The sequence below is a fragment of the Mustela erminea genome, chromosome 8 (genome assembly GCF_009829155.1).
Source record: "Mustela erminea isolate mMusErm1 chromosome 8, mMusErm1.Pri, whole genome shotgun sequence".
NCBI classification, from domain to species: domain Eukaryota; kingdom Metazoa; phylum Chordata; class Mammalia; order Carnivora; family Mustelidae; genus Mustela; species Mustela erminea.
This window is the reverse complement of record NC_045621.1, coordinates 97,445,294-97,472,616: the sequence shown is the minus strand read 5'-3', so window position 1 is coordinate 97,472,616 and position 27,323 is coordinate 97,445,294. Positions and strand designations below refer to the sequence as shown.

The window sequence follows — 27,323 nt, the reverse complement described above, 5'->3', positions numbered from 1 at the left end:
AGGCTTTAACCCACTGAGCCACCCAGGCACCCCACTTTCTAGCTTTTTAATAAGGCTTCAGGGCATGCCAGAGGATCACAGTCTGAGTGACAAGAGTGGCTTATGTGGAGAGTATTTTGGGCAGGAGTTATTTTGAACGAGACCCATTGGGGAGCTAGTCCAGGCATGAGAAAATGGCAGCCCCTGTTCAGGGTCTTACAGTGGAATGGGGAGGAGGGGACAGATTTTGGAGTTATAACTGACAGACTTAGGAATTTATTGAGTATGGGAATGAGGAGGAGGACGTGGAACAGGGTGACTTGCATGCTTCCAGCTGGACAAACCCGGTGAGTGGTACTAGAGTTGATGGAGGTTGGGAGCAGTGGAGGGAGGGCAGGTTTGGATGGATGGATGGCCGTAAGTCAGTTTGGACGTGTCCCATTATAGGTGTAGGTGAGATCGCCAAGCCATGGTGTTGAGTAGGCATTTGGCTGCAGCGATCTGGCTATGGATGTCTCCCAAGGCTGACAACATTTGCTTGTGATTGCATATCCCTAGAGATGGCATTTCAGAGCAGAGGCACAGAGGAGATGCCCAGGGAGAGGGAGTGAGAGGCTAGAAAGGTAGAAGAGAGCTGGGGACAGGGCCTGGTGGTGCTCTGCCATTTGGTGGCCAGGGGGAGGAGACAAGTGAGATAACAGATAAGGACTAGCTTTAAACATGAAAGCAGGATGTTGTTATTGTTGGGCTGCTGTGAACTTAGGGTGTATAATAATGTGCATCTTTGGCAGATACTGCTACATCGTATAAGAGAGCTCACGCTTCATGCTTGCAAATCTGCAAGGCTATTTCCTCGAAGTTTTTCTGGCCCTATGAAAAGAAACAAAAAAAATCTACCAGAGGGGATTTGTTCTTATCCTGTCATGCAACAGTAATTTCATTTTCAAATCATTAACAGGAAGGCATCCTTATCTGATCATTCTTGATACAAAACCCTATCTTAGAGGCCTGATACCATCTCCTCAACTTCCCCAAGAGCTTTACTGATTTCAGTTGAGAACTCTTAGCTCTAAATAAAACAGGGTATGAACCTGGCTCCTTCCTGAACCTCTTTTGGTATCTCTCTATCAGCTGATTCCTTTTTTTTTTTTTTTTTTTTTTTTTTGCCTCCTGTCCTGGCATTTTGCTGTAGATTGTTACCAGAATTTCATTGCTACCTTACACGATAAGAGCAGATAATGGAGAGCTGAACTTATTTTCTAATTTACTTTGAAACCAAATTTTAGATTACATGTATGAGGAGGGGAAGAGCCAGGCTATGATGGGTGAGAATAGTCTTTAACTCTGAATATAAATGAATTTTTATAGGAAAGCATCTTTCTCGAGAACTCTCAGTGTGGATAGGAGTGGGGGTGTGGTAGAAGTGCTTGGTTTCCAAAACATAAATGCAATCAAAAGCTGACCTTCCCTAGTCTAGCCTGCCAGACTCCTATTCAAAGCTAGTTGGTTTCTTTGAATTCCACCCAGCTTTTCTCTTCATAACAGGAAACTTTATTGTGCTCACCTTAAAGGTAAAAAGGCCCTTTAAAGATGATACTCTACCTTACCAGGGAGATGGGCTGGGGAAGGTGTTTACTTTTCTGAGACACCTATAGAAACAAATCTATTTCTGAACTTGCGGCCATTTGAATTGAAAGAGCTTCATTTGAGTCTGAGACTTGGAAAGCATTTGATCTTTGATTCCCCCCACGCCCCACTCCAGGGGCTTCGAAGCTGAGGGTAGCCAGCAGGGGCCATGTGGTCCAGAGCACCAGCCCTGGACCAGGATGCCTGGGTCTAACTTCTGGCCTGTCCCGGCCATCTGTGTGAGTCTGAAATCTAACCTGTCCATACCTCAGCTTGCTTATCTTTCTAATAGCTGCAAAGTCAAGTCATGGCCGTCTTGTGGTGCTTATTGTAAGGTGTAAATAAGCAAGTCTAGGTGAGGTGTTCAGAAGAGTGCATGAAATACACAGGCATTCTATTACCTGGAGCTGGTATTATCCCCATGCTGGAGCAGCTGATGGATCCCGTAGTAAGTAGTATGAGCGGCCATTCAAGCCCTGCTGCTGTGCTCAGTCCTCCACGTGTGCATATGTCCCTGAGCTTTTCTTACAGTCACTCCATGAAGCAGATACTATTATTTTAGCCATTTCAGGGCTGGAATTTCAACCCAGGTCCGTCTGACAACAAATCCCAGCGCTCCCTCCCTCCGCTGTACGGGAGCGCGGCCTATCACGTGGCCATGGGGCGTTGGGTGTGTGGGGGAATGTGTGCTGGAGAGTGGAGTAGGGGATGGCGGAAGGAAGTGAAGACTCCTAGCCTGTGGCCAGGTGATCAGACAGTCATGGAGACTCCTTGCCCCTTGTCATTCTTCCTGGAGAGGAGTCGTATGGGGGCGGTGAGCTGGGGAGGGGCTCAGGGCTCCTGTCTTCCTGGGATTCGGAATTTGTCTTTCTTCTTGCCATCTTGCCTTCCATCAGTTGTTTATTTTATTACGGGCTCTCCTCCTTGCCTCTCTTCCGGAAACCCCAAGTACCTGTATGCATGTATTGGGGGAGGGATAAAGAGTTTAGAGCCTTCGAGCGGAGTGGCAGAAGTTCTAAACCTGGGCAGTGAAAGAACTCTGACCTGGAAATGAGGGGACCAAAGTCCTGGTCATTTCTCTGCTAATTGTGAGCAGGATAACCCTGCTAAAGTCATGGAATTGTTCTGGGCTTTGTTCGTGAGGTGAGGAGTAGAAGTGTCTGATACCTGGTGGTTCTAGTTGGCCTTCCCCTGGATCTCTGACCTCTGGGAGCTTGTTGGTGGCAGTGAGAATGTGTGGTGATAAGGAGGTGACGGACGATGATGATGGTGGTGGAAGTGGTGACAGAGAGGGTGATGGGGTGGGGGGGATGGTGATGACGGTAGAGGAGGTGATGGAGAGGCTGATGTTGGGAATGATAATGTCATGATGGAGGAGGAGGTGGCAGAGGAGGTGACGGAGACGGTGTGATGGTGGAACTGGTGACAGAGAGGGTGATGGGGTATGGGTGATGGTGATGACGGTAGAAGAGGTGATGGAGATGTAGCAGCAAAGAGGGGGTGGGGTAGAGGTGATGATGAAGGTACTAATGGTCATCCCGACGAAGGGCCCTTGGCTGGCAGCAGGCACGCTATTGAGCATTTTATTACCACGTTTCATCTTCCCAGCAGCTCTTGTTTGGTCCGTTTTATAGATAAGCTTGGATGAGTAAGCTGAACGTCCCTTGGTGGGTGGAGTTTGCCAGATGGAGGCAAAGCCAGAGGGGCCAGGAAATATACCACTGGAACATCTGTGATAGGCACAGAGCAGGAGGGTGGGTAAAACCAGCCTTCCTCATGTTTTCTTACCAACGTCCTCAGCCTCTATGACCAAGCTATGCCCCGATGGAAACTGAGGATTCTAATTGCAGGACTGCATTCTGCTGGGGCCACCTGGAAGAAAACCTCGAAATAGTCTTTCCCCGCCCCCACCACCACCCATCACCAAATTTTCTTCTAGATGTTTCCTCTTCATCTCTAAGTCATCAATTCGGCTGCTGACCTCAACCCTTATGCTTTGAGTCTTGGCCTGCAGCTTCTCTAATAAAGAATTGTGGCATCTTCACGGGGGCCATGATTTATCACATTATTGGGAGACAAATGACTGTCCTCCAACTTGTCTCTCTGGTAAATGTGGCTCTTACATATCCTGTTTTACCTGCTGACCCTCACTGTATGCTGCTTATACCCATCAGGCCATCTTGCGGAGAAACCCGGATGAGAAACACGTTTTTTGTGTAGACAATCCAGGGATTGGCCAGCGCACAGTGGGGTGGGATGCTAGAACTGTCGTCCCCCGAAGGCACTCGACAGAATCAAGACCTTTCAACCCCTGTCTAGACCTCTTTGTTGGGCTCAGGGGTTTTTGTCTTGCTTGAATGAGTGGCCAATTCTTTCTGGAAGTTCCCACTGTCTCCTTCCCTTCCCCTCAAGATGGGGGATGGCAATCATGCAGGTGCTAGCCTCCGTGTCAGGAGGGTTAGTATGACACCCTCTGGATGGGAAGCTAGCTTCAGATTGACTCTGTATATATTAGATGCATTCAAGTTTGAAAATTTTAAAATTTATTTGACAGAGAGCATGAGCACACACAATCAGGGGGAGCAGCCCGCAGAGGAGAGGGGAAGCAGCTTCCTGCTAAGCAGAGAACCCTCGGTGGAGCTCGATCTGAGATCATGACCTGAGCTGAAGGCAGGAACACTTACTCACTGAGCCACCCAGGTGCCCTAGATGAATTCAAGTTTTAAATGCCCTCATTGCTCAGCCCTCACCTGGAACCTCCAGTACCCTCCGCACCTCCCACAAATGTTGACAGAGCAATCAGTACATAATGGTTTTCTGTCCTGTGCCGAGGATACAGGAGTGAATATGGGACATCTTGTTCCCATGGAGTTTATGGTCTAGTTGATGCTGTGGTGTTAGGATGACAGGGACAGGAGTAAAAGGTGCTAGTGATCTTGTAGTTGGAAACTTGAAGTACAGCCTTGTGGAGTCAGGAAGGCTTCCTGGAGGCAGTGACAGCAGAAACTTATTGAATAAGAGCTGAACAAAGTCTGGACAGTCAGGAGGAGAGGGGTGGGATGAAGGGACCGAAGGGAAGGAAGAGCAGAAGGGAGAGAGATGTGGTCTGGGTCTGGGCATGTGCAGAGTCTTGGGAGTCTCAGGAGGACAGACTGAGGGGTGTTCACCCCACCTGGGCCTGGCCTGCCTCAGTCATAGGCACTCAGCATCGGTTCTCTCAGGGTCTCTGTCTTGCTGTACAGAGGGGGCACAATCAAGGACCTTGGAACTAGAGAGGCAGGGGGGGATCTGCAGACACATCCACTTGTCTCCACGTTCCCAGAATGCTCTGATGCCTCTGCTGAGCACCGGCGGAGCGTAGCTTTACTCGAGGATTGTGTGGTTTCCCTGGATTCCGAGGGGAGCTCACGGCCAGTACAGACACCACCAGACTGGGATGCCCTGTGTTTGGACTCCTGGGCTGTGCGAATTTAGGCTCTTCACCCCACTTCCCTCGGGATTCTCCTGGTTTACCAGTAGACTCCACTCTTCTGTTTTTTGTTTTGTTTTGTTTTTTTCAGAGCTGATGTCCTGAGGCTTTGATTATCTACCATTTGCAAGTACCTAAATTCCATTCAAACTGCTTTCAGCCATAAAAGCTGATGAGGGTTTGTACGTGGCTGGGGGGGGGGGGATGAGTTGGTCCCCTGGAGGGGGGCCTGGCCATCCCACAGTCGGCAGCTTCCGCCCTCATTCGTGGCCCTCGTTACCAACACCCACTCCGTGCTGGGTGTTTCAAAAAAAGGAAGCGTTTCTTTCTTTCTTTTTTTTTTTAATTTTTTATTTGATAAAGAGATCACAAGGAGGCAGAGAGGCAGGCAGAGAAAGAGAGGGAAGCAGGCTCCCCGCTGAGCAGAGAGCCTGATGTGGGGCTCAATCCCAGGACCCTGAGATCATGACCCTAGCTGAGCTGAAGGCAGAGGCTTTAACGCACTGAGCCACCCAGGTGCCCCAAGGAAGCACATCTTGTTGAGGAGCAGCCTCAGGCTTTTGTGGCTGCACCACACATCAGACCTAACTGTCCGCAGACTCAGGACTGACTTTTGCATAGAAAGCTACACCGCTGCATACAGTTGAGATCCACGTAGAAAAGTATGTATTCAGTGGATTGCAGATGATCGTGGAGCGTGCATTCGTAAAGGAACAGAGGCACTAAAGCGTAACGCTGACCCTAAATGCTGCTTGCTTTGAGCACACGTGACTGTCCTATAGCTCCCAGACAGGAGGGCGTGTTTTAGAAATACGTATTTGCACTTGTAGCGATTTATAGTTGGTCGTCTTATCCTGAAGTAGAGCAGAGGAGATGGATGTGATGCTCAGCAAATCACAGACCATTTTGGAATCTGGGTCTCTGGCCTCAACCTGGTGGATGGAGCCACATGCGGGGCTGAGTCCTTTCCTAGTCTCCATCACATAGTGGGGCAAAGACAGGAACATCAAACCATCCATCTTTGTGGACAGAAGCGGCCATGTGTGGCCTTTAGATCATTTTAAAATTGTGGCCTGTGCCCTTCTCTGAAAACAAATTCTCCCCGCTCTTCTGTCTTCTCCTTAACAACATTGCTCAATAGGAAAGAGGGCAAGAAGGCAGATGGATTTATACCGAAGTCACTCTGCCCGCAGGTCCCTGGGAAAGTGACCTTAAGGAATCCAGGCGTGCCCCGGCAGGGTGAGAGAACACGGGACGCAGAGTGGGATCTCGTGGGTGGGGGGTGTCCAGTGCTTGGCCAGCACCTGGGTCCCTCACATCCCATCTGCATTGCTTCCGATGCCTTTCTGCTTTCCTTGGGCAAAGCTCGGGTGCTCACCGCGCACCACTTCCAGGAAGCCACCCATTAGGCTGAGGGGTTTGCCTGCTCCTGATGCAGTCACCTCCTCCAAGGCAGCCAAGAAGGTCTTGCAAAGGGAAAAGGTGTGTGGGGGGACAGCCTAAGCAAGGGCTGGCTGCAGCCTGGTTATGGTGACCTTGGGAAGAGACGGAGAGGAGAAAGGAGAAAGGCCAGAGAGAGAGAAGAAAGGGAGGAGACAGGACCCCGGCAAGGGTGTGCACAGAAATGAGGGAAGGGTTCTCAGTTACTGTCCACTCAGTCTGCAGGCCTTCGGGGAAGATGGGACTTCAAAATGTGACCAGTGTGACCGTGACAGGGCCACAAATACCTGATAAGGCAGGCTTCCTCTCAGCTCGTGCTTGTCTTAGACTCGTTCTCAGATGTGAGTTAGCATCAGATCCAACGGGTGGGCTTGGTGCTTCCAGACTGCTAGGCTCTGCTTCCAGTCTCTGACTCAACAGGTTGGGTTGGGATGGAAGATGGGTATTGCTAAGATGTTCCCCGGAGGGGCTGATGCTGCTGTTACTGGAAGCCTGTTTAGAGAACTACTGTCTCAGAGATTAGAGACCAGAGCAAGGTTCATGCTGGTTTGGGCTCCTTGGCTAGGACAAAGTCAGCGAGATCAAGGTCTCAACTAGCTGGCAGGAACAGTCTGTCAAATGCAGAGATATAAATTGGGAAAGCACTAAAACCTTTTGTTGGGTGTATTTGTCTTTTCCTGGCTTTTCATTCAACTAACCATATGCTTACTTTCCTCTGACAATTGCTATTTAAATGTCACTTGACAAGCAGCCTTTCCTTACCATACTTTACACTGGTTAATTTATTGTCCACAAAACCTTATGGAGTGTTCTCTAATGGGCCTCCTTTCCCACTTTCTCCACCCACCCCTTCGTTCTGGTTCTGGCCCTGGCTGGCAGCTCTCAGAATGTGCTGCTATTGGACTCCCCAACCTCTCTTCATGCTGTGTCTTTGCCTGGGTGCCCTTGTCCAGGCTAATCCGCGCTCTCCTTTGATTTTCTGGGCATTCACCCCCAGTGGGAGGGTCAACCAGACTGGGCCACCATGAAACTGTAGCCAGATGGCTCTCATGGCCCTTTGCTAGCAGTCACCCGGCTGTGGCTGCCTTGACCTCCTCAGCTTTTTATCACTAATGCCTAGGCCAGGGTCTGGCATAGACCTCAGCTAATCAGGAGATGGGTGCAGAGAGTCCAGAGAACATAAATTGGTTGGGGGAAGTGATTGGGGAGATATCTAACACCTACTCACTGCGGTTGGGTTAGAGAGAACTTGACTCTCGGGGCAGAAAGGAGAGAGAAAAGCTATGCTAAGCTCAGAAAACCTAAAGCATTCTCAACATCCCCCTGTACTCTGAGGCTTCAGTGAATTCCATAAAATGGGATTCCCAACACCAGGTAGAAAAGCAAATCTTTGGGATTCCTTTAAATCCCGCAAACTACATTTGCTGGAGAGAGAGGGAATTTCCAGATCTTTCCGGCTTAGCACAGACAAAGTATTCTTTTCTAGCAGGTAGTTATGTAAAGTGGGCAGCCTGACGGATAGATGGAGCCCTTTTCAGCTGGGTCACCAGGTTAGGAACTGGATTCGTGTCTTGTTTTCCAAACACGCTCCAGCTCCCCGTGGCTGCATTGGACCTTCTTTGTGGGGAAAGCATGTGCCCGAGGGCCTTATTATGTGCTTATTTCTTGAGGAGCCTGGTGCTAAAACTGAATTCAGGCAGTGTGCAGAACAGATGTGCTGCCTTTAACTGAGACCTGAGACTGATCCGCCTCACCTTGCATGGCATTCCAGGCTGTGGATGGTCAGCATTTGAGTCTAAAACTGGAGCATAGGAAACTACACTTAACTAGAATGAGAGACTCGCTTGTCAATCTCAGGTACAATCCCATGTTCTGAGCAGTAAGTCAAGGCAGAGGGAGAGCTGTCACCCGGCCCTTGGAGGTCTTGAGTGAATCACTTAGCCTCAGTTCCATCATTTGTAAAACGAAGGGGTTCTGTGCCTGGTCTCTAGAGGGAGACCCACTTGGCTATTCTCTGAGGACTCTGAGATGAATTCTGGGGAGCACATGAAGAGCTACCTTCACTTAAAAGTCGAGAGGGGAGAAAAGAGAGCCCAGAGTCAGCAGCACGAACGTCACCCCATCCCAGGTGGCACAGTTTCACGTCTCCCACAGATAAAACCAGGCAGGCTGACTCAGACGCTGTTGAAATGTCAGGCTTTTGTGTGAGATGCTGTTGGACATCGGTATTACTTCTGTTTTTAAACAACATTACTCCGCTGAGAATAAATCTGTGTCATCGTCTAATGGCGCCTGTCCTTTTAGTTGTAGTGATCAGGGAGGGAAATGGAAGTACTTTATGTGGAAAAACAGCTAAGCTATGAAGGTATTTCTTAACCCAGAGCACAAGGCTGTCTGGAATAGAATGCAAATCTATCAATAATGCAGTTAAAACAGTTTACTTTCTTAACATGACTAGGTTCAGTTCACTGATCTTCGTTCAAGTTCATAGTAAAGTTACTTATCTGCGGGCTACACATTGCACCATACAGACCAAAGCACTATAGATTTTTCCAAATATGAGTCCAAACTGATGGCAGCCAAACATAAATTTAGTCAAGTCTTTAATATACTCTATTAAGGCCCGAATAAGATTTTCAAGCTTTGTCTCAGAGTAGCTAGGATGAGAGCTGGACCAGTTGCAAGTAGCCCAATAAAAAGTTACCTTTGGACATGATATTTATTCTCACTGCCATCTAAAATAATGTACCATTTTTCTTTTTTCAAATGTAAAAGTGAGCAATTACTTGTCGTTGTGAAATGACAGATTTTACAAGGGGGCTGGTTTGGCTCCCCCCAACTTGTCCCCAGAGGCTGACCTCTATTCCATGGCCCACAGAGGCACACTTCAGATCCGACAATGGTGAGTGCTTATATGCCTAATGCTCCATTTTCCTAGAACAAAACTATCTTCCAAAGCATAGGAGCAAAGACACCACCACTTCTGCCCACCTCTGCTTGCAGTGGGAGAAGAATATTCCAACAGCCCAACCAAGTATCTGGCACAATCTGCTATTCCACAATGCTGAGGCGGGGTTTAGAATGAGAAATACAAAATACCATTTTGTGCTTTGAGAATTATTTAGGCCATCACTAACTGACAGTCCCCTCCTATGGAAGGCTTTTCATATGTAAAGATTGGCTGGACCTGCTCTACCCAAGGCTGACAAAGCATACTCTGATATGGGATCTGGGTCCACTCGGCTGCCTCAGAATCTTTTTTTTTTTTAAAATTAATTAATTTTATTTTTTTTCATTATGTTCAGTTAGCCAACATAGAGTACATCATTAGTTTTTGATGTTCAATGATTCATTCGTTGTGTCTAACACCCAGTGCTCATCATGTCACATGCCCTCCTTAATGCCCATCACTCGACTACCCCAGCCCCCCCACCCCCTCCCCTCCATAACCCTCAATTTGTTTCCTGGAGTCCTGAGTCTCTCATGGTTTGTCTCCCTCTCTGATTTCTTTCTGCTCAGTTTTCCCTCCCTTCCCCTGTGGTTTTCCACACTATTCCTTATGTTCCACATATGAGTGAAACCATATGATAATCACATCCGAATCTTAGGAAGAATATTAGGAATCTTAGGATTCCTTGGTTGGACAGGACTCCCTGGGTATGTGGCTGGGAAGGGGCAGGTAGGAAAATGGGAGGAGACACTAAGGAGTCCTTCTGTGGGGACGGGTACTTGACCCTGTGCCACAGACACTAGCCAGGTACGGCTAGTAACCAACGGAACAGTGGAAGAACAAAAGCCACATTGGCTCTCAAAGTATGAAAAAAAATAATGTTAAAACTCTCAATTTTAGGTTGATTGCATATTGACATTGCATGTGAAATGATATTTACCGTAGATTCGGTTAGGAAATGTTAAAATTGACACCCCCTTTTTCTACTTTTTGGATGTGACTATTCAAAATTTTAATTTTTTTTTTAAGATTTTATTTATTCATTTAACAGAGATCACAAGCAGGCAGAGAGAGAGAGAGAGGAGGAAGCAGGCTCCCTGCTGAGCAGAGAGCCGGATGCGGGGCTCGATCCCAGGACTCTGAGACCATGACCCGAGCCGAAGGCAGCACCCTAACCCACTGAGCCACCCAGGTGCCCCCAAAATTTTAATTTTAAAGCCACCTACCACCACCTGTATTTCTAGTGATCAGTGCTACTTTATATCCATTTCACAGGGTGGAATTATGGCTCATGTTCACATGTGTTTCCTGTATTTTTTAAGCGGAAGAAAATGAGAAACAATCATAATCTGGAGTCTTTCAGAAAAAATAAATGTATAAGGGAGAGTCTGAGAGTCTGGCAAGCACATGTCCTAGTTGTAGGATGTGGGCAACTCACCTGAGACTCAACTTCCTCTTCTATAAAATGTACATAGTAACAGCTTTGATCTCACCAGGTTATTGTCAGAAGTGACAAATGCAGAGCAAAGCAGCACAGAGCGCTCAGCTCAGAACCTGACATCGTGAAGAATCAATGCTTCGTTATTCTTGGTTATATGTCAAGATTTTTCTGATGCCTTATCATTTTTGTTTAAGATTCAGAGAGAGCGAGTGCTATGAGCAGGGGTAGGAGCAGAGGGAGAGGGAGAGGGAGAGGGAGAAGAACACTCCTCTCTGAGCGGGGGGCCCGATATGGGGCTCGATCCCAGGACCCTGACATTATGACCTGAGCTGCAGGCAGACGCTGTAGGAGCCACCCAGGCACCCCTCTGATGGCTCATCTTTACTTAATCCCTGTGGCTTTCTAACTCCGCTCCTTGTCTCTCTTGTTCTCCAAGTTCCTTTTGGCCATCCTGCCTCCTGCTGTATACCAGACAGCCAAGGTTTCGCCTTATCCCTGCAGAAGCTTGGGTCTGGTTCCCTATTTTTGGCAACTTGTTCAGAATAAGGCACCTCCCACTTACTGACTTTAGCTCACTTGGATTTCAGAGCAAAAATTTTCTCCTGGCTAAAACTGCCAATCAGGACACAGCACTCTGACTGCTCGTGTCCCTTGCCTCATCCCCAAGATACCTGGTCTTGCCTTTGACTGCACTGCTTCTTTTCACGAGAAGGTCAGTCAAGACCAACTGATGCCACCAAAGAGGGTGAAGGTAACAAGAAAGTTGATGTAACCAGTTGCTCAGGAGAACCAGGCCAAGGCCAGAACAACTTTGTAACTTGTCCCCAAACCTGGCCCTTTTCCTGTTTTCCTTCGAGGGGCTTGAAAAGCCATTCTGTGTTCAAGTAAGGACAAGTGGGTTCTCTTTGCCTTCTAGATTCTTGCTGCCTGAAGTGGCGCCTCCCACAGTGGAGCGGAACACACATCCGAAACGCTGTGCTCGATGTCCATGTTCTGGGAACTAAGTCTTCAGATGAAGCTGGCTGTACTTGTCTGCAGTGGCAGGGAATAGAAAAGATCTTAAGCCTCGATGAAGACATGTAGCTTCCCTAGGTATGAGAAGCTTCCTAGTTCTTTCAGTTAATGAGATGAACCTTTCAGTCAAAACGGCTTCCAATATAAACAAGGAGAAATCACTTACGGACCCACTTGGAACAGCACACGCAGCTAGAATGCGTCCATGTCCATGCTTTTTGAAGCAGTGGAAAAAAGGCTCCCAATTGCCTATGCAAGTATTTTTGTTATTGTTGTTTAAACACAGAGAAATGATTCTTCCCGTCCACCAGCTTTAACTAGTGATTCAGATGATACTCCTTAGGTGATTTTTCTTTTTCTTTTTTTTTTTTTTTTTTTGGCTTTTTTGATTCACTGAGTGTTCTCAGGGAAGCAAACTCAATGAAATAAGCAAACTGGTTTGTGTTCTAAGCTTGGGCTGAGGTTTGACAAGAGAAACCCTTGGAAATTATCAGGGGGAGTGGAGCTTCCTGGGCCTTTTTTGCGGACAGCTAGTATTTGTGGAGGATTTGTTGAGGGAACTGGGTTATTACCGGGGTAGAGAACATACCCAGGGCCACTCAGCCACCAGGTAAGGAAGGCATGCCAAGGGGAGTGCATGTGAGAGGGCCAACCCTGGAGGCATGAACAGGACTGGTTTTCTGGGAGCATTTGTGAACAAAATGTTGACCATGGATCAGAGGCAGTCAGAGATTATTGCCAACCATCGCTTCCCTGTGGTTTCCTAGAATATACAAAGGTTCAAAATGTGAATGGATCTTCCTTACTGTGATAAGCAGATTTAGGAGAGGGAGGGGGCATTTCTAAAAATTCTGTACACAGCTTTAAGATACCAGCTCTCCACACAGGAACTTACATTCTGGTGCCTGGGCTCTGGAGTGAAGAGAGCAAATGCTCTGTAGATTACTGGTCTTCCTTTTGGGGATGTGTTTTTTGGTGGTTGTTTTTTTTTGTTGTTTTTTTGGTCACTGTAGATAAATGTTCCTTTTCTCTGTTAGAGGTCATAGAAACAGAGATGAGTGTGTTAAATTGAGATGTAAATAAAGGGGCATGCAAATATGTCCCTACAGTCATCCTGTGATCTGCTTACGGGTCAGAGCGGTGTCCCTTGAGGGCCTGATCCTTTTGGAGGCTGATGTAGCTCAGAGCCACAAAGGCCATGAGCATGCTATTGGCTAAACTTGAAAGATGTTTTGTGTTTTCCATTACTTGAGGATAATTGTCTTTTTCCCCCACGAGGATGGAAGAGATGACACAACGAAATATATTTAAAAAGGAACAGAAGTACTGTTGCAGGAACGAGAATTAGAATTACAGGTGTACACCCCTAGTAAATACATGTCCAAGAAACATTCTCAGTGACAGGCTCTTCCCGATTTTGTGTCCCTTGAAATTGAATGCACAATCAGTGTGACTAAACATGCTTCTTTGTGACAAGGGACACCATTTCCATTTGTCTTGAAAATATCACTGGGTCTTTATGTGGACATTCTTCAAAGTACAAATATTGTTTCACCTGATTTTGCAGAGTGTATACATCTATTTCCTGAAAAAGACAGAAGTGGATTGCTAGACTACATAATATGCTTTCTGGATACCCAACAATGAAAACTTTTTTTTTTTTTTTTTAATTAAGAGCTGTCAACAGGTACAAACAATTGTCTAGAGCATTTAACGTCTAACAAAGTCCGCGCCCCCAGGGCTTGAAACACTGTGAAATTCCTTTTTGCTAGCAGCAAGACAAGCTGTCAAGCACAACACTGAAAAATCGGTACCATTTCCCTGACCTACGTAAGCGCAGATCTGGGGAGCTCAGTATTTTGTTTCTTGCATTATTGTTCTCATGCTGTTTCTGTCTTGCCTCTCGCCTGCTCAGGGCTGATTGTCGTGACCTTGGCGGTCTGCTGGATGCCTAACCAGGTGCGGAGGATTATGGCAGCGGCCAAACCCAAGCACGACTGGACCAAGACCTACTTCCGGGCGTACATGATCCTCCTCCCCTTCTCCGACACCTTCTTCTACCTGAGCTCCGTCATCAACCCGCTCCTGTACAACGTGTCCTCGCAGCAGTTCCGCAGGGTGTTCGGCCAGGTGCTGCGCTGCCACCTGACGCTGCCCCACGCCAACCACAGCAAGCACCTGCGCGCCCACGGCGCCTGCACCGCCGCCAGCACCCGCTCGGCGCGCCGCCCCCTGATCTTCAGGGCTTCGCGGTCCAACTCCTCTGCAAGAACGAACAAGGTTTTCTTGAGCACTTTCCAGAGCGAGGCCAAGCCCCAGTCTGAGCCCCAGCAATTGAGTCTCGAGTCACTAGAGCCCAACTCGGCAACGAAACCCCCCACTCCTGCCACGGGGAATGGTTTGCAGGAGCATGAAGTGTGAATGTCAGGTATGGAAGCCTTGAAGGCTAACCGGCCTTCTAACTCCCCCAACGAAAGCAACATTATCCTGACACAGCGGTGACGAACTGTGCCCTTAGGAGGAACAGCAGTGGGAGCTAGGGGCCTTGGGGGAAAATGGATGCCCACCTAAGTGCCTTCTAAGGGCGGATTCTGCCAGCTGGACCTTGACTCGGGAGAGACAGGGCAGACTTTTGCTTACGCCTTCCCTTTCTTTAAATACACACTGAAAATTCAGACTGAATTTATTCAGAGCTTACAAAAAATGTTTTACACTGCGCTCTTCCAGTGACGAAGGAACTGAACGAAAGAGAACACACTCCCCTCCCCACCCAGAATAACAGGACACCCAGGAGAAGCTTGGGGAGCAGAGGGAGCGGAGGGCCCGAAGAACAAAGCAGGAGGGGCGAGCATCTCCTTCAGCTTCAGCAGTGAGCCAAGAGGAGGGCCAAGTGGAGGAGCAGGACGGTGGTGGGGAGCTCGGGCCGGAGGGCCAAGGCGGAACTGCTCCGTTTCTTGGGCCGGGGCCCGTTGCAAAGAGGGGTGTTGCAGCAGCTGATGCACACTGAGTTCAGTTTCCCAGGGGAGCAGAAGGACTGGTACCCGGCGGAGGCGATGAGGCAGGCCGCTGAAGACGCACACGACTTCCGGTACATGACGCCTGCAACACAGACCCAAGGACTTGGGTTAATGCTGGTGCCCAAAGAGGAGCTCATCCTTCCTCCTCCCACAGCCCACGCACCTGGAGGGGCGACGAAGGTGGTTTGGGTTGTTTCCTTGAGCACCCACCCCTCCCCCACCACGACCTATAAGGAAGAGGACTTCTTCCCCATATAGCTCCATTACTTTTGACAAATTGCGGGTATCTCCACTAGCTGTTTGGAACAAAGAGCTATTAAACCAAAGTTCGCTTTTAAAAATGGTACAGAAATTATTATTTACCTTTTTTAAAAATTGCTGTAGCTATCTCATGCCATGGAGAATGATACTGTATCACCTATGGATGTAATCAAATCCCAAAATTCTCCAAAGAACTAACCCCCATGAGAATAAGATCTCTACTGAAGGGGCCCTGGTTTTTCCGAGGTTTCAAGGTTCCCTAGATTGTAGAGAGGGCGTGGCCCAATGTTGACAATGTACCCAGGAGAGCCTTATTCTAGGAAACAACTTTGCCCTCAGAATATATGGCCATCTGCCTATGTAGCGTCACACCACCTCCTTTTAGTAACATACTATGTAGTTATGTGAAGGAGCACTTAAAACCTGTCCAACTGACAGCACAGTCCTCAGAGAAGGTTATCTTGAATACTCAAGTTCTTTAAGCTGGAACCTTATTCAAATCAAATAATAGCTAACTTCATTTGCGTGCTTACCTGTAGGCCATGCAGTTTACAGTGGACTACTGTGTACTGGTTCAACCCTACAAGAGAGATCCCCATTTCACAGATGGGGAGCATGAAGGGCAAGAGAAATTTAGGAACTTACCCAAGGTCACACTCCTGGGAAATAGAGGAGCTGGGATTTGAACCTAAATTCTGGCTCCATTCTGTCACATCCTGACTAGTATATATACTAAAGTTGCCAGCCAGTAAACCACAAAAATATTTTTTTTGGGGGGGTGGGTGGTTAGAGGACAACAATATCTCCTACTGAAGCTGGACCTGGACATGAGTGGCTCTGGCTTGTGTGCTTCCCTGCACAGCTGAGGGCTCCAACCCACCTTACCTTCAGACTCCCTGTGGAGATGGGTGTTTGCAGGCAGTGCTTCTGTTTGCACCTTCCTCCCCCTTCTGAATCGTGGTTTTGGGTTATGGAGAAATAGTAAAGAACTGAGCAACCTAAAACTTCCAAGTGGGAGGTAAAGAAATACTTTAAAACACAATAGACTATAGCTGCTCTGGTAAGATTTATCAGGTAAGATATCTCGGACAGGATGTGTGTGTGTGTGTGTGTGTGTGTGTGTGTGTGTGGTGTGTGAGAGGCACTGTCTGATTTGCAGGAAACCTGCTGCTGGGCATTGCCCATTTTATTCTCAGAATCCCTACATTTTTCTATCCATTGCCATTTTAGGAGCTTCTGCTGTCATTTGCTAGTTCAATGTCAATAAACTTTCTTGAAGTGAACTTTAAAAATTAAGAATACTTAATGTATTTTTCACTGTAAAAAAAAAAAACAAAAAACAATGAGATAAGGTGAAGATGCCCCCTAGAAATACCACAGGGGTGCCTGGGTGGCTCAGTGGGTTAAAGCTTCTGCCTTCGGCTCAGGTCATGATCCCAGAGCTCTGGGATCAAGCCCCGAATCAGGCTCTCTGCTTGGCAGGGAGCCTGCTTCTCCCCACCTCTGCCTGCCTCTCTGCCTACTTGTGATCTCTGTCTATCAAATAAATAAATAAAATCTTAAAAAAAAAAAAAAGATGTCGAGTGGCTGGACTAAAATACCACCACCACCATCAAAACAAGACCCATCTCTACAGTGCCTACAAACTAACTGCAGAAACTGCATGCAAATGGAAACCAAAAGAAAGCTGGGAGAGCTCACTTGAACAAAACTGGCTCTAAAGGACTGCAATAAGAGACAAAGTAGGGCATTACACAAAGGGGTCAATCCAGCAAGATAGAACATTTGTAAATATTTATGCACCAACATAGAAGCACCTAAATCTATAAAACAAATATTAATAGACCTAAGGGAGAAATAGAAATGCAATACCTGGGGAACCTTAATACCCCATTTATGTTAACAGACCATCCAGACAGAAAATCAAAACCTACACCTTCGGTAACATTGAACTTGAGGTAGAATGTTCTGTATATGTTAAGCCCATCAAAAAGCCACAGGGCAGAGAGAGAAGATGGCACAGGAGGAGGATCCTGAGCTCACCTCGTTCCACAGCCATACCCAGGCAATAACCATATGTAGGCAACTAACTGAAAATAACTTGAAAATTGGAAGACCAGATATTCTACAACTCCACAGAGAAAACACCACACAGATGAGGATCGGAGGGTTAGAGATGCAGTTGAGAAGTGAACCCCTAGAACAAATATGAGACACAATGTGGGGACTCAAGTCCCCACGGTTAAAGAGACAGCATGCCAAATAAATTGGCCTGAGACACAGCATAGAAACAGTACTTTGCAAAGCACCTGGGGTATGTGTAATGGACATGTATTGACTAATCTTAGAATGTGTGCCGGAGGGGCAGGGATCTTTAGGAGATTTCTCTGGGTACAAACTGCTGGGTACCATTTTTCTCATCCTCCCCCAGCCTAGACAGCCATCACTTGCTGGAGCCAGTTCTAGTACTTTGCTAGTATCTACTTTGCTAGTATCCAAAGGACTCCAGCTCTGAAAAAGGGAGGAGATGAGCCTGCTTCTAGGAGTCTTAACTGGAAGAAGCAAGCCCTGCCCTTTGGTACAGGGAGGGTAGGGCAGAGACTAATTGCAGACAGTTAGGATGAGGGCTGCCCCCTGGCCCCAATCTACCAGCAAGCTCACAGTGGCTATAGCTGGGTTTTTCAACAGCAGGTGAAACAAACCCTGCCCGGAGTGCCCATAGCAACAAAGTGGCTTACTGCAGCCAGCTTGGCTGAGGCCAACTCTACCCCACCATGTCCAGAGCAAATGTGATTCAGCCACAATGGGAGGGCCTGGTTCTGTTGATGCACTATAGAGCATCATAGGACCTCCTCTATACAAGGCCACCTAATAGACAGAAACACACACAGAGTACTAGAGAGGATGAGACAGAAGAATATGTCTTAAATGAAAGAACAAGATAGAATCACAATAAAAAAGTGAAGCTGAGATACGCTGGAGAGAATGGATCAACTCAGAACTTCAACAAGAGATGAGAGATCTAAAAAGAACCAGTCAGAGCTAAAGAATCCAACAACTTAAATGAAAAGATACACTGGAAGGAACTAACAGCAGATTAGAGGATGCAAAAGAAGGTATCATCAACCTGGAAGAGAGGGTAATGGAAAGCACCAAGCTCACAGCAAAAAGAAAAAGGGAATGAAAAATGAGAACAAGTTAAGGAAACTCTGCAACATCATGAAGCATTAAAAGATTTGTATTATAGGAATCCCAGGAGAAGGAGAGAGAAGGGGCAAATACATATTTGAAGGAATAACTGAAAACTTGGCTAATCTGGGGAAGACAACAGACATCCAGATCTAGGAGGCACAGAGGGCCCCTAAGATGGTGAATCAAAGGTGCACACCAAGATACGTAGTAATTAAAAAGGCAGAAAGTGGTGACAAAAAGAAAATCTTAAAAGCAGCAAGAAGAAAGAAAAGTTATATGCAAGGGAAACCACAACAAAGCTATCAGCTAATTTTTCTTTCTTTCTTTCTTTCTTTTAAGATTTTATTTATGTATTTGACAGAGAGGGAGAGAGAGAGAGAGATCACAAGTAGGCAGAGAAGCAGGCAGAGAGCCCTATGTGGGGCTGGATCCCTAGACTCCGAGATCATGACCTGAGCCAAAGGCAGAGGCTTAACCCACTAAGACACCCAGGTGCCCCATCAGCTGATTTTTTAACAGAAACATTGCAGGGTGCAAGGGAGTTTCATGATGTATTCAAAGTGCTAAAAGGAAAAAAACAAGCAAACTCAGAACCAAGAATCTACTCTGTCCAGTAAAGCTATCATTCAGAGTAGAAGGAGAAAGAGTTTCCCAAGTAAAAGTTAAAAGTGTTCATTGGCACAACACTGGTCTAGAAGGAAATGCTGAAAGGAATCCTTTAAATGTATACAAATCATAACTAGAAGAAAATTATGAAAGGAAAAAATTACATGAGTGAAAGCAAGCATATAGTAAAGATACTGGGTTAATCACTTATAAAGCCCATATAGAGACTAAAATATAAAAGTTGTTAAATTTATTTACATCTATAAAAGAATACACAAGATAAAAATATGTAAGATACAGCATGTATGTGAAATATCAAAGGGGAATAAAGATGTGAGGCTTTTACAGTGTGTTTGAACTTAAGTGAACATCAACTTAATATAGACTGCTATGCACGTAGGATGTTACATATGAAGCCAATGGTAACCACAAACCAAAAAACAATAAAAGATACACAAAAAATAAAACCAAGCATAACACTAAAGAAAACCATTAAACCACAAAAGAGAGCAGAGAAGAAGAAATAGAGTAGAACTACCAGAACAACTGGAAAACAATTAAAATGGCAAAAAATACATACCTATCAATAATTGCTTTAAATGTAAATGGACTAAATGCTTTCATCAAAAGAAGGTGACCAGATGGATAAAAACCAACACCCATCTATCTGCTGCCTACAGGATACGAACTTCAGACCTAAAGACACAGGTGAAGGGATGGATAAAGGTACTCTATGCAGATGGAAGGGGTGGGAAAAAGCCAGCGTAGCAATTTTTATCAAACAAAATAGATTTTAAAACAAAGAATAGAGTGAAAGAAAAAGAAGGGCATTATATAATGATAAAAGGCTTAATTAAACAAGAAGATACAACAATTGTAAATATGCATCCATCATAGGAGAACCTAAATACATAAAGCAAATATGAAGAGACACAAAGGAAGAAATTGACAGTAATGCAGTAAGACTAGGGAATTTTAACACCCCTCTCAAATCAATGGCTCATCTAGACAGAAAATCAACAAAGAAACAGGGGCTTTTGGTGACATGTTAAGCCAGATGGAACTAACATTCCACACCCAAACAGCAGACTATACATTCTTTTCAAGTACACACAGAAACTCTCCAAGACAGATATGTTAGGCCACAAACCAGATCTCAATAAATTTAAGAAAACTGAAGTAATACCAGGTAAGTATTGTTACTAGGCTATACTTGATATTGTTACCTTTCCCAACCATAGCAACATGAAACTAGAAATCAATTACCAGGGGGAAAAAAATGAAAAACAAAAACAAAAGCAAACATATTCTACTCAACAACAAATGGACCACAAATCAAAGAGGAAATTAAAAAGTACATGGAGACAAATTAAAGTGAAAACACAAAAATCTTTGAGACACAGTAAAAGCAGTTCTAAGAGGGAAGTTTACATTCATATAGGAATAATTCAAGAAACAAGAAAAATCTTAATCTAACTTTATACCTAAAGGAACTAGAAAGAGAAGAACAAAGCCCAGTTAGAAGAAAGGAAATAATAAAGATTAGGTCCGAAAAATACTACATACAGACAAAAAAAGTAGAAAAGGTCAATAAAATCAAGAGTTCATTCTTTGAAAAGATAAACCAAATTGATAAACGTTTAGTCAGACTCCTCAAGAGAAAAAGAGCACTCAAAATCAGAAATGAAAAGCAAATGCTATCACAGATTGTAAGAGAAACTATGAAAAGTTATATGCCAATAAATTAAACAACCTAGATAAATTCCTAGAAAAATACAGCCTTCCAAAACTGAATCTGGAAGAAATAGAAAATTTGAACAGACAAGATGCTAGTAATAAAAGTGAATCAGTAATCAAAAAGGTCCAAACTAACAGAAGTTCAGGACCAGATGGCGGCACAGGTAAATTCTACCAAGCATTTAAAAAAAAATTTTTAATCTATTCTTCTTAAACTATTCCAAAAAAATAGAGGGGGGGGGCACTTGTAAGTTCATTCTTTGAGGCCCACCATGAGGCCAAAACCAGAAAAAACACTACCAAAAAACAAACAAACAAAACAACAACAGCAGCAAGACAACTACAAGGCCAATATCCCCCAGGAACATAAATAAACATTAGCAAAGCAAACTCAGCAAAGCAAAAAATATGTTAAGTGCTTCACCATAATCAAGTTGGATTTATTCCAGAAATGCAAGGTTGGTTCCATACTCACAAATCAATATATCGCACTAACAAGAGGAAGGATAAAAACCATATGGCCATCTCAGTGGGTATCAGAAAAAGCATTTGACAAAATACAACAATGTTCATGACTTAAAAAAACTCTCAGCAAAGTGAGTTTAGGGAGAACATACCTCAACATAATAAAAGCCATATGTGAAAAACCCACACCTAACATCACACTCAGTAGTGAAATACTGAAAGCTTTCCTTCTAAGATCAGGAAACCAACAAGGATGTCCACTCTCACCATTTTTATTAAACATAATAATGGATGGCCTGGTGATAGCAATCAAGAAAGAAAGAAAAGGAATCTGAATTGATAAGAAGTGAAACTGACTATTTACAGGACACATGACTCCTCATATAGAAAGCCTTAATGAATAGATGAATTCCATAAAGCTGCAAGGTTCAAAGTTAATCGGTGGCATTTTTGTACACTACTAACAAAGTAGCAGAAAGAGAAACTAGGAAGCAGTCCCATTTACAACTGCACAAAAATAAAAAATTCCTAGGAATAAATTGAATGAAGGAGGTGAAAGGCTATACTCTGAAAACTAAAATGCACTGATGAAAGAAAGTGATGATACAAACAAATGGAAAGATACTCCATGATCGTGGATCGGAAGGCTATTGTTAAAATGCCCATACTACCCAAAGCAATCTACAGATTTAGTGCTGTCCGCATCAAAATACCAATAGCATTTTTCATAGAATTAGAACAGATATCCTAACATTTGTATGGAACCACAAAAGCTCTTGAACAGCCAAAGCAATCTTCAGAAAGTAGAACAAAACTGGAGGTATCACATTCAATCCCAGATTTCAAGATATACTACAAAACTATAGTAATCAAAATGGTATGGTACTGGCATAAAAATATAGATCCAAAGAATAGGATAGTGAGCCCAGAAATAAACCCACCCTTCGATGGTCAAATAAGCCATGACAAAGGAGGTAAGAACAGTCAATTGGAAAATGTCAGCCTTTTTTTTTTTTTTTAATATTTTATTTATTTGACAGAGACAGTGAGACAGGGAATACAAGCAGGGGGCATGGGAGAGGGAGAAGCAGGCTTCTGGATGAGCAGGGGGCCTGATGTGGGGCTCAATCCCATGACCTTGGGATCATGACCTGAGCTGAAGGCAGACTCTTAATGACTGAGTCACTCAGGCACCCCAGAAATGACAGTCTTTTCAATAAATGGTATAGGGAAAACTGGACAAAAAATAGAAAAGAATAAAACTTTACCACTTCGTATACCATACACAAAAGTAAACTCAAAATGGGTTAAAGACCAAAATATGAGACCTGAAACCATAAAACTCCTCAAAGAAAATAGAGGCAATATTCTCTTGGGCATTAGTCTTAACAACACACATATGGTTGTATCTCCTCAGGCACGGAAAACAAAAGCAAAAGTAAACTACTGGGACTATAACAAAATTAAAGAAGTTTTTGCATGGCAAAGAAAAACATGAATAAAACAAAAAAGACAGCCCACTGAATGGAAGATGTTTTCAAGTTATATATCTGGTAAGGGTTAATACCCAAAATATAAAATGAACTTACACAACTGAACACCAAAAAATAATAATAGTCAATTAAAAATGGACAGAGAATCTGAAGAGATATTGTTTCAGAGAAGACATACAGATGGCCAACAGACACGTGAGAAAAGATTCAACCTCACTCATCATCAGAGCAATGTGAATCAAAACCATGGTGAGATATGACCTCACACCAGTCAGAGTGGCTGGTATCAAAAATGCAAGAACTAGTGAATTTTGGCAGGGATTTACCCTTCATGTACTATCAGTAGGAATGTAAATTGGTATAACTATTGTGGAAAACAGTATGAATTTCCCTCAAAAAATTAAAAAAAAAAATAGGAATACTATATGATCCTGTAATTCTACTACGGAGTATTTATCCCAATAAAACAAAACACTAAGTTAAAAAGATAGGGGCACCTGGGTGGCTGAATGGGTTAAACCTCTACCTTTGGCTCAGGTCATGATCTCAGGGTGCTGGGATTGAGCCCTGCATCAGGCTCTCTGCTCGGCAGCGAGCGTGCTTCCCCTTCTCTCTCTACCTGCCTCTCTGCCTACTTGTGATCTCTCTCTCTGTTAAATAAATAAACAAAATCTTTTTTTAAAAAAAGATATAAGCAACCTTATGTTTATTGAAATATTATGTACAATAGCTAAGGTATGAAAAGAACCCAACTGTCCGTATGTGCTAAAAATGTACAATGGAATATTACTCAGCAATAAAAAAGAATGAAATCTTGTCCTTTTGACAACATGGATGGACCTGGAGAGTATTATGCTATGTGAAATATACTAAATGAACTCACTTATATTGTGAAATCTAAAACACAAAACAAAGGTGCCTGCATGGCTCAGTCGGTTTTAGTTCAGGTCATGATCTCAGTGTCATAAGATCAAGCCCTGCTTTGGGCTCAATGTTGGTCACAGAGTGTGTTTAAGCTTCTCCCTCTCTTTCTGCCTCTCTACCCCCCACTCACACTCTCACTCTCTCTCTTCCTCTAAACAATAAAAGCAAAATGAAACCAAACATGCTTAAACACAGAGAACAAACTTGTGGCTGCTAGAGAAGCAGTGGGTGGGAGATAGGCAAAACAGATGAAGAGGGCTAAGAGTTACAAACTTCCAGTTGTAAAATAAGTCACAGAAATGAAAAAGTACAGCACAGACAACATCATCAGAAATACTGTAATAATGTGAGCAGGGGAAAGCAACTGAATATACAATCTTCTCAAGTGCACATGGAACATTCTTTAGAATGGATCATATGTTTAGTCACGAAACAAGTCTTAACAAATTTGAGAAAAGTGAATATATATCAAGCATCTTTTCAGTGGTATGAAATTAGAGATTATTCAGAAGAATAAAACTGGAACTTCACAGATACGTGGAGATTAAACAACAAGCGACTAAACCACCAGTGGGTCAACAAAGAAATCAAGATAAATTAAAAAATACCTTAAGACAAATGATAATGGAAATGCATCATAACAAAACATAGGAATGCAGCTAAAGCAATTCTAAGAAGGAAGTTCATAGTGATAAATACCTACCTCAAGAAATAAAAGTCTCAAACTACCTAGCTTTACACCTCAAGGAACCAGCAAAAGAACGGAGTTCAAAGTTAGCAGAAGGAAGGAAATAATGGTCAAAGCAGAAGTAAATGACGTAGAAGACAGAAAAATAATAAAAAAGAGTAACCAAACTAGGAGTTGGTTTTTTGAAAAGATAAAATTGGCAAGCTTGTAGCTAGAAAGACTAAGAAAAATGAGAGGATTCAAATAAATAAAACAAGAAATGGAAGAGGGGCCATTATAATACCACAGAAACACAAAGGATCATGAGACCACTGTGAATCGATTACAAGCCAAAAAAGAAGCCCAAAATATACAACAGGGGGAAAAGAGTCTCTTCAATAAACGGTGCTGGGAAAACTGGATGAGTGCCTAACACCAAAGACAAACATTAACCCAAAATGGATTAAAGACTTGAATGTAAGACCTGAAATCATAAAACTCCTAGAAAAAAACATGAGGAATAGGCAACTTGACACTGGTCTTCATGATGATTTTTGGTATTTGATACTAAAAGCAAAAGCTCCAATAACAATAATTAATAAGTGTAAGGAACTTAAATTGAAAAGCTTCTGCACAACAAAAGAAACCATCAGCAAAATGTAAAAGCAACTTACTGAATGGGGAAAATTTTGTAAATCATGTATCTGGTAGTGGGTTACTATCCAAAATATGTAAAGAACTATTACAACTCATTAACAAAAAACAATCATTACAACTAAAAAATACACAAAGGATCTGAATGGACATTTTCCCAAAGACATATAGATGGCCAACAGGTATATTTAGTCAGAAACAATCTATCTTTGTAAGGGGGGTGTGTGTGTGTGTGCATGTGTGTGTAGTTGGGGGGGCAGATCTGTGGTCAGGTGGACGTCCTTAGCCCTTAAGAAAGGGTTCAAAAATAGACACCACAAAAAAGACTCTATGAAGGGAAAAGTTATAAACTCCATCCCTACAAAAAGGATAGTCACTGTACTAAGTGGTTGGGGGGAAGAGAACAGGTCTGATGCGACAGAGACGTGTCCACTGATTGGCTACTCGGGGCCAGGGCACCATGGGGAGATCCAGGAGTAATGAGCCCGCCAGAATGGTCCCTGCATGAGCCATGAGGCTCTAAGCAGCTGTCCTGTTCGTCCACCACTGTGAACCTCCCAAGGGGAAGTCTAAGTCCTGGAGAGACCAGAGCTATAGATACTGTGGAAGAGATCAGAGGTGATCAAAAAGATGTCTAATCAGATGAAAGGACATTTGGACCTAACAGACATCAAAAGTAGTGATGGGCAACCAGCTGGTGTTGTGGTATTAAGGCCCCGGGGTTTGGAGATATTCAAAAAGAACAAAGAAAAAATGCTCTAATATTCAACTGTTGGCGGAGGTAGAGAAGAATGTAGGTGTTTTACTAGTGGGAACCGGCAAAGTCAGGATTAAAAAGGACTCTAAGAAAACAGAAAAGCATTTTTTCTCATATGTTTGAAATCAAAGTGGTAGAAATGTCCTGGTAAAACTGCCTTTGAGAGCCAGGGGATAAGGCTGAGGTTGAGGCTGGGACAGAAAGTTTATGGTTTCTAATCTGCAAAGAAGTGAAAATAAACCTCAGAGCCTCAGAGAAAGAGGCTTCCAGCTCCATTCTAGACTCTGCAGCAGGGAGAATGGGAATGGAGAGGGGGCCAGGGACAAACAGGAAGTGGTTGTAGAGAATGATGAGAATTTCCCTACAAGGAGCATGTGACTGAACACCACACAGGCACCCATAAGGTTTTAAGAAAATGTCCCTGAGAAAGTCACGGTGGCACGTGATGGAAGAACTGGTTAAGAAAACCACAGGGGAAATTCTGAAGAAGCAAGGGGTGGACACACAGAATAAGACTCGGGCTGAAAGGAAATAGGTAGGTTGCTAAGTATAAAGGGACAGATCATAGCTCAGAACTATTTACCAGTTCCATCCCTCACAGCCTATCTGGATAAATTTCAAATGGATCTAAGATTGAAATGTTGAAAAAAAAAATCATGAAAGTACTAAAAACACTGTGGGACCTGGGAGATTTATCATTTAAGAATAGTGAAGGCGGGACGCCTGGGTGGCTCAGTTAGTTAAGCAGCTGCCTTCGGCTCAGGTCATGATCCCAGCGTCCTGGGATCGAGTCCCACATCAGGCTCCTTGCTCAGCAGGGAGCCTGCTTCTCCCTCTGCCTCTGCCTGCCATTCTGTCTGCCTGTGCTCACTCTCTCCCCTCCTCTCTCTCTGATAAATAAATAAAATCTAAAAAAAAAAAAATAGTGAAGGCTATTCTATGATGCACACTCAGAAGCCATTAAAGAGAAGACGAATAAATTAGACTATACTAACATTTTAAAGTTGTTCTAAAGTTAGAATTAAGTTAAGTTAAATTCATATGGAGCCAAAAAAAATTCATATGGAGCCACAAAAGACCCCCAGATAGCCAAAGTAACCTTGAAAAAGAAAAGCAAAACTGGAAGCATCATAATTCCAGACTTCAAGTTGTATTACAAAACCATAGTGATCAAAATAGTATAGTACTGGCACAAAAATAGACATAAAGATCAATGGAACAGAAGAGAAAACCCAGAAATGAACCCACAACTATATCGTCAATTAATCTTTGATAAAACAGGAAGGAACATCCAGTGGGAAAAAGACAGTCTCTTCAGTAAATGGTGGTGGAAAACTGGACAGCCACATGCAAAAGAATGGAACTGGACCACTTTTTTATACCATATACAAAAATGAATTCAAAATGGATGAAAGACCTAAATTTGAGACCAGAATCCATAAAAATTCTAGAAGAAAACACAGGCAGTAACCTCTTTGACTTTTGCCAAAACACCTTCTTCCTATATGTCTCTAAAGCCAAGGAAAACAAAAACAAAAATAAACTATGGGGACTTCATCAAAATCAAAAGCTTTTGCCCCGTGGGGTGCCTGGGTGGCTCAGTTGGTTAAGCATCTGACTGCAACTCAGGT

General features: G+C 44.0%; 2 protein-coding genes across 2 annotated transcripts in view; one reads left to right on the top strand and one right to left on the bottom strand.

Moving 5' to 3' along the window:
* The window catches only part of GPR39 (G protein-coupled receptor 39), a 197,436-nt gene extending 182,933 nt beyond the window's left edge, over positions 1 to 14,503 (top strand). Inside the window, exon 2 of the mRNA XM_032354103.1 lies at positions 13,835 to 14,503. Within this exon, the coding sequence (XP_032209994.1) occupies positions 13,835 to 14,340 (506 nt within the window). The 3' untranslated portion in view covers positions 14,341 to 14,503. The remainder of the gene's footprint in view (positions 1 to 13,834) is intronic.
* Positions 14,504 to 14,584: 81 nt separating this feature from the next.
* Positions 14,585 to 27,323, bottom strand: part of LYPD1 (LY6/PLAUR domain containing 1) — a 50,006-nt gene continuing 37,267 nt past the window's right edge. The window contains exon 3 of the mRNA XM_032354105.1: positions 14,585 to 15,018. Within this exon, the coding sequence (XP_032209996.1) occupies positions 14,783 to 15,018 (236 nt within the window). The 3' untranslated portion in view covers positions 14,585 to 14,782. The remainder of the gene's footprint in view (positions 15,019 to 27,323) is intronic.